The sequence below is a fragment of the Equus przewalskii genome, chromosome 2 (genome assembly GCF_037783145.1).
Source record: "Equus przewalskii isolate Varuska chromosome 2, EquPr2, whole genome shotgun sequence".
Taxonomy (NCBI): domain Eukaryota; kingdom Metazoa; phylum Chordata; class Mammalia; order Perissodactyla; family Equidae; genus Equus; species Equus przewalskii.
This window is the reverse complement of record NC_091832.1, coordinates 17244279-17251348: the sequence shown is the minus strand read 5'-3', so window position 1 is coordinate 17251348 and position 7070 is coordinate 17244279. Positions and strand designations below refer to the sequence as shown.

Below are 7070 nucleotides of genomic sequence, written 5' to 3'. Positions count from 1 at the left end.
TCAGTCTCAGCAGATGAGGTTTCCCAAGCCTCCACCCGGCTGTCTTCATCCCCACAAACAACTCAACATTGGCGCCTGGAAGCTGCATTATGGAATTTAGGTGGGGAGTTTAGGCTTGGCATCACAACTTCCCAGGAGCTCCTCTTGGCGTAGTCTCAGGGAAGAAATGACTGCAAGTCACGGTATCTTGCCTTGCCCTATCTGCTTTGAACCAGATTCTTAATGGGTTTAGATTTTGTGTCCCTCCATCGTAAGCGGACAATGCTGGTCTACCAAGATCTTCAGTGTCACTCTTTTCTTATTAGTTCAAATCCTCTTTGAGACTGGAAGTTTCAGAGAAGCCGTTTGATTTAACACTGCATACAGGAGTGCAGCTTCATCCTATCAGCATTTTCCTCATGGGAGTAAAATTCCCTGCAATGAAGTTAGCTCTTAAAGGCAAGGGGAAAATTTGCTCCAGGACAAAGACGCATGACTTGCCTCTTAGCCTCAAGAAGCTCACCTTTGCAACAGAGACAGGCTGGGCAGCCAGATAGAGAAAGAGACCCAATCTGCCAGTCCTCCTGGACCCTCTTTCACCCCCAAATCCCGAGTGTGAGTGCAGTCCTCTTCTGCTGACTGTGTTCTCTGCTGAGCCACAGTTCTCTCACGTTGTAACCGCCTTGGTCGTCTCTTCATCCTCACGCTCGAAGCACTAATACTTGCATGGTACACTGGAGCGTTAAGAGCCCGAGTTAATGCTTTAGCACACAATTAAATGCAGCATGTGATATTATTGTATTATCTGAGATTTAATCTTAGGCATGAGGGACTCGAAGGGCATTTTTGTAGCTTTGGTTTCCCATGATGGGGTTTTCTGTGAAAGGTTTGTTGATTCAGCTTCCCCTTGGGAGGTGTTTGGCCAGAAGCTAGTGCTGAACACCAAGGATCCTAAAAGTCCCACAGACCCCCATTGGTCCTGGCTCTTGGGGACAGAGATGGCAAGGCAGGCCAGCATTTTCTTCCAACATGTACAGCATGGGGTTGGGCAGTACTGGGGCTGTGACGCAGAGTGATGGCTGTCTGCTTTGGTCTCCTGGAGGACACTGGAGCTCTTCTCAATATTAGAGCAGCCGTCCTGGGAACTGGGGTGGGGAAGTGTGGGGATGGAGGGGAGAAAGGCCCACACTTAGGGTACAAGCATTCCAATCATGTCAGGCAGTCTTTGGGATAAAATCCTAAGATAAACTGTGGGCAGACAGCTAAGAGCCAGTGAATGTTGAGGGTGGAGCCATGGTGTTCTCACATATGTGCCCAGATCCCCTGGGAACTGTTTCCCAAGTCCCTTCAGGGAACATATCTTCTTTTGTGTTGTGTGACTTGTGAGGTGGAGATGTTATGGTTTTTCTTGTTTTGACCTCTCTTAAAGAGGAACTTTTCAGGGGGTGGTAGGGGACAGTCACCATCTCTGGTCATGGAAAGTTTGCCCGTTTGAGGTTGCACTCAGTCTGTGGTCTGTTGTCTCTGCCCTGCCCTAGGTGCAGCTGAATGCCGGCCAGCTGCAGTATATTCGCTTAGCCCAGCCTGTATCAGGCACCCAAGTCGTGCAGGGACAGATCCAGACGCTTGCCACCAATGCTCAACAGGTATGTGCCACAGAGGTGCAGGGCTTGAGTTGGGGACCAGCAGGAGCTGGCTTCTAACTGGAAAGGAGTGCTCAGCACGCAGCCCTCCCACCAGCTCATCTTTCATCTTCCCTCCACACCCTGCACATCTATTCTGCACCCCAAGGAGCAGATGGGGTTTATTGGAGGATTGGATTCAAAATGTCTCTCTTAGCATCATCTTCTCAAGGGACACAAATGCAAGGCAAAGGAAGTCTCAAGGATACTTGAAGAAAGCCTGATGTCTCTGTGTGCATGTCTGACCAGAGGAAGCGTTTTGACAGACTGCCTCCTAGTCAGGCTGAGTTTCCATCTTGAAACCCGAAGAGCTGTTGTGTTCTGGCACCCCCCCTTGCCTTTGGACAGCTTGCTCAGATTTTACCTCCTCGTGGACCCCTCATCTGCTCTCATGCCCCGAGACGCTGAAGGCCATGGGCCACAGGTGCTCAGGGGGCTGCTTCCCTGAGCTTGGGGGTTGAGGGATGTGGGCATCATTTGTAGGGGATGGGGGATGCTGGTCACGGGGAGGCATTGCTATCGGATTCCTTTGCCTCAGACCCAAAAAAAGCAGCGATCGTTTAAGAGCTGGACCTGTCTGGCCCTGTTGCGTTCTTGGTGATGTGTCTACTGACAGTGGTGACAGAGCTGAGTTTGTAGAGCAGGCCTCTAAAGATCTCATTTGGAAAAATAGCAGGAATGAGCCAAAAGCAAGGCTTCTGAGCTCCGTATAGTCTCTGGGATCATTAAAGGGTCCACTCTAAATCCATTCCTTGGCTTGCAGAAGGACTTGGGCTTTTCATTAATTTCCTTGAGGCTCAGTGACACGGAATCACATCTCAAGACTGGTTACCACCCCTTTGGTACTCCCCTCTCTGAGTCTCTCTTTTTTTAAAAAGAAAAACTTGTAAGATTCTAACCTGGGGTCCAAAAACCTTTTATGGCATGGGGGTGGGAGGAAATGAAAAGAGTTCTTGGTTTCCCGGAGGTCAGTTTTGGGACCAGAAACTAAAGCCAGGGAGAGTTGGATGTACAGAGAGGTGGGAGAGAAGCAAGAAGATACACCTGGGGGCTGTCAGAGTCTGCATAACAACAGATTGTAATTGTGACAACCTAGTACTTAGTAGGTGCTCATAAATGTTTGTTGAATGAATGCTGAATAAGTAATAATGTAAATGGAATTTAAAGGTAAATGAAACTTTCTTCTCAGCTTATGTGACGGGCACTCCTGCTGGCCACAGGGCACAGTTAACCTCATCTATGAGGAATCTTCTCCATTTGTCTCATGGTCATTCATTTATTCTGCAGACATTTCTTGAATACTTCCTTTGCACTGAGAAGCGTAAAGACAAAACTTAGCCCCTGCCCTCAAGCAGCTTATAGAGTGGTGGGAGGAGATAGACCCAAAACAGGAAGAGTTGCAAGAAACCCTCACACCTGAGAGAGTCAGAGGCGCTTTCCCATCGTCCCCTTCTTGCTCCTCACAGCCTCACATGCAGGCCTGATCGGTGATTTTTGGCCATTGTGAGGACACTCGAGAGGACAGTCCTTACCTTGCAGGTTGGCTGTGATGATTGCAGGAGATGGTACACAGAGGACGTTACTAGCCAAATGTTCCACAGATACACATAGGCACACAGGCACATGTCAGTCTTCTTTCTAGTCTCCCAGGTTGTCTCCAGCAGCTGGCATTCTATGATGCAGTGCTACATGTCAGTAAATTTCTTTGAAAATCCCCACATAAGATTTTAAGTACATGTGATAAATGTTTTCCTTGCTACCGCCCCCTCCACCCCTGCTGCCCCTCCTTCCCCTTGCCTAGAGGGCTGCACGTGGCCTCTCTCGGAAAAAGTACTTCATGGGTTTGGCACAAGGGCTTCCAGGGCCAAGGCCACCTGCTCGCCAGGGTGTTTCATATTCCAGTCAGATAATCTGGGTGATAGGGGTTTGGTTTGGAGCCCACCTTCTAAGAATGAAAGAGACCACTTGGCTCCTTGCTTAATGTTTTGCAACCTGCCTTCACTGGCTGAAAGACACTCTTAGGGTTTCTGCCTAAACCATAAATGTTATGCTCTGTCATGTTGGCGCCTAGGAGCAAGGTGTTTTGTTTGGCTTGAGCCTCAGCCCCAGAAAGACCTTGCAGTGAAGGCGGGAGAGTAGATGGACATTACAAGAGATGCTTGTAGAAGTAGTGTATTACATGCTCCACGGTCCTCTACGTGGTGCCGGCTCTGAGTAGCCATCAGTGCTGGGGGGCGAAGAGGGACCCCTGCTCTCCTCCTACTCATCAAGCATGTGTTCAATGCCAGTTCTCCTGCTGGGCACTTTTATATGCATTGTCTCATTTGATCTTCACAACTCTCTCCTTGGTGGTGGGCTGGTGGACGAGACCCTGCAGCTGACATGCCTGCTCTGTCATCTTGATTCCTACAGATCACACAGACAGAGGTCCAGCAAGGACAGCAGCAGTTCAGCCAGTTCACAGATGGACAGGTAGGACACCCAGCCTGGGGAGGGGCAGAGGGTGAGGAGTTGTGGGGAGTAGTGGGTGATATCTGTGAGTTTGGATGGTTAGGGCAAACTGTCCCATCTTCTGTTAACGAGTGGACAGAAATTGTTAAAATAAGAACAGTCTTTAAATCAGGGTACCTATCCTTTAGATTTATAGATTTGTGGGAGCTGAAAATAATCTTAGACATTACATAGCCCCAATCCCGATTGTACAGATAGTAGACTGAGCCCTAGAGATGGGAAGTGCCTTGTCTGCTCACTCAGCTGTTCATTGCAGAACCAGGACTAGAATGCATCCTCTGTAGGACTAGTTTTTCTCTAAGCCATGCTGCTTTTTAGTAACACGGACTAGTTGAAATGCAGAGAACATTCGCCCTCTCAAGCTCTCTCGGTGCCTGGAATTCAGTAGTTGTAAACTCGCGCGAGGAAAGAATCTTCCCTTTTCCCTCTGCCTTTCCCCTCACACTCAGTCCCAGAGACATGCCCAAGCTTGTGTTCTCTGCTGCCCAGAAGGGAGAGGAGCTGGCAGCAGGACCCACCTCTGGCTTCTGCCAGCACCAGGTGCTCAGCTCACATGCCAGCACTCCTGTGGCAGGGGGTCTTGGCTTTTGGTTTCTTTAGGGACACCTGAGGAATCAAGTGTCCAGTTGGCCCTAACCTTCCATAGTGGCTATGTGAGCATCTTCTCCGTCCCTCACTGGTCTTGGCTGTAGTAAGTGCTTAATCCCAGGTGACCTCGTCAGCTGGGCCCGTGTAGGAAATGCAGGTTCAGTGTAGCCTCCACCTAAGCCAGATGTTCTGAGGACAGGAGGAGAGGGGGTAATCCTGCTGCCTCTGCCAGTGAGGATTACTGAGAGTTGGGGAAATGCTGACTTCCAAGCTGCTGGTACAGTGGTTCGAATTGCTTGTGTTTGTCACAGAGGAACAGCGTGCAGCAAGCTCGAGGCTCTGAGCTAACGGGAGAGGCAGAGCCCAGAGAAGTGAAAGCCACAGGAAATGCAACTCCCTGCACCTCTTCCCCGCCCACCACACACAGCCCCTCACACCGGGGTGGTGCCTCCTGTGTCTGCTGCTCCCAACCCCAGCAGAGCTCCACATCCCCTCCTCCCTCTGACGCCTTGCAGTGGGTGGTGGTTGAGGTATCTGGGGCCCCCAACCAACTCGAGGCCCATAGGGAGCTGCATGCCCCTCTCCCAGGGGTGACCTCACTCTCTCCTCTCCACCCCTCGCAGCAGCTCTACCAGATCCAGCAAGTCACCATGCCTGCCGGCCAGGACCTCGCCCAACCCATGTTCATCCAGTCAGCCAACCAGCCCTCCGACGGGCAGACCCCCCAGGTGACCGGCGACTGAGGGCCTGAGCTGGCAAGGCCAAGGACACCCAACACAATTTTTGCCATACAGCCCCGGGCGATGGGCACAGAGTCCCTCCCCAGAGGACGCAGCCGACCTCAGCGCCTCCTGCAGGCTAGGACACTGGTGCACTACGCCCCACGCCTGGGGGCCGAGATTCTCCAACAGAAAGATGCAATATTTTTTATCTCCTTTTCTTTTTTTCCTTTTTTTCTCCAAGGAATCAATATTTCAATATGTTGAGCTGTGTGTCCAATGCTATGAAATGAAAATATTAAATAACATATTTATGGCATTTTCTTGAAGAGTGTGGTTGAAGAAATATTTCTTTTGTTTTCCTTTTTTTGGTTCTTACCGCCACTTCTTTATAGAAGCAAATCTCTTCGGGGGTGTATGTTATCTCTTGACTCTTGGAACAGCTGCTGCCCCCAGGATTTGCCACCCGGTTCTGCCCTCAGATTAAATTAGGTGACCGCGTGTAGCTTCTTTTTCACTAGTAGTCCTCTCCTCATGCACTGCTGTTGCCCTAGCAACATCTGAATCCAGAGGCCGTGGAAACATTCCTTGCATTTAAGAGATGAACTCATTCACCACAGAGAGTGGATGGTTTCATTCCCAAACCCTTATCTCCCGGGGACCCAAGGAGACTAGAACTTTGTGCATTTGCCTCCCCCGACCCACCCATTTTTTATTTTATTTTTAAAATGCATTAAAAATTGTGCTAGTCTCCATTGCTGCATGGACTTCAAACTGCATGAAATGCAATAAATCTCATTTTAGATAATTTAGAGTCTGGGTTTCTGTGTCAGGGGGCATTTATGGGGCCACTTTCCTTGGGAAAGGCTTGGAAAGGTTTGTTTGCCCTCAGGTTGGGTGTCTCTGAAGGAGGGAGGAGGGGATGTCCAAAGCTAAGGGAATTTACACTGCATATCTGATTCAAACTGAGGTCTCCAGCTTTATTTTAAAAATAAAATGAACTTCATCAGAATCTAGTTGCTGCTCCGAGGTGCCTGCTTGCCTTAACTTCCTGGACGACCACATGTGGGCCAGACTGAGCTGTGGCTCCTTGGTTGAGAGTCCAGAGAGCATCTCATGGGAAAAGCTGTCACTGTCTTTCAAACAAGGACCCAAGCAAATCCCTCCACTCCTGCCTTGGCGTAGGCTGGCACTCTGAGATGCCTGCTGTGGCCATGGCCAGGGGCATCTGCCATGGAGGGCAGCCCAAGCCCCTTGTCAGCCAGCATATCAGAAGGGTTCTACAGCCAGGGCCTGCTTCCTATTAATTGAAGCAGGAAGACTCAAGAGAGCATTTCACTTCCTCATTGGCTGTAGAGGCCAGTGGTGAGCCATCTTTCTTACCTTCAGAATGCCATCCTTTCAGCTAGAACGAGGCCTATTGTCATAGGAAGAGCAGAGAACTAGGTGCCAAGAAAAGTAGGTGTTAATTTCTTCTCTGACAGTAATATGCCATAAAACCTTGGGCAATTCCCTTCTTTTTGGGACTGTTTTAAGGCACTGGGGGGAGAGGGGGCGTTGATGGGGAAGAGGCTTTAATATTAGATGGTTT

The 7070-nt window shown here is 49.8% G+C and overlaps 1 protein-coding gene across 35 annotated transcripts in view; it reads left to right on the top strand.

The window, feature by feature from the left end:
- The window catches only part of NFYC (nuclear transcription factor Y subunit gamma), a 64006-nt gene extending 57719 nt beyond the window's left edge, over positions 1–6287 (top strand). For 16 of the 35 annotated variants that reach the window (XM_008522633.2, XM_070610127.1, XM_070610140.1 and 13 more), the window contains 3 exons: positions 1518–1625; positions 4074–4133; positions 5384–6287. In XM_008522633.2, the coding sequence (XP_008520855.1) occupies positions 1518–1625; positions 4074–4133; positions 5384–5503 (288 nt within the window). In that variant the 3' untranslated portion in view covers positions 5504–6287. Of the gene's footprint in view, positions 1–1517; positions 1626–4073; positions 4134–5071 lie in introns of all 35 variants that reach the window. The other 19 variants (XM_008522629.2, XM_070610142.1, XM_070610113.1 and 16 more) reach the window with 2 other exon arrangements.
- Positions 6288–7070: the final 783 nt, after the last annotated feature.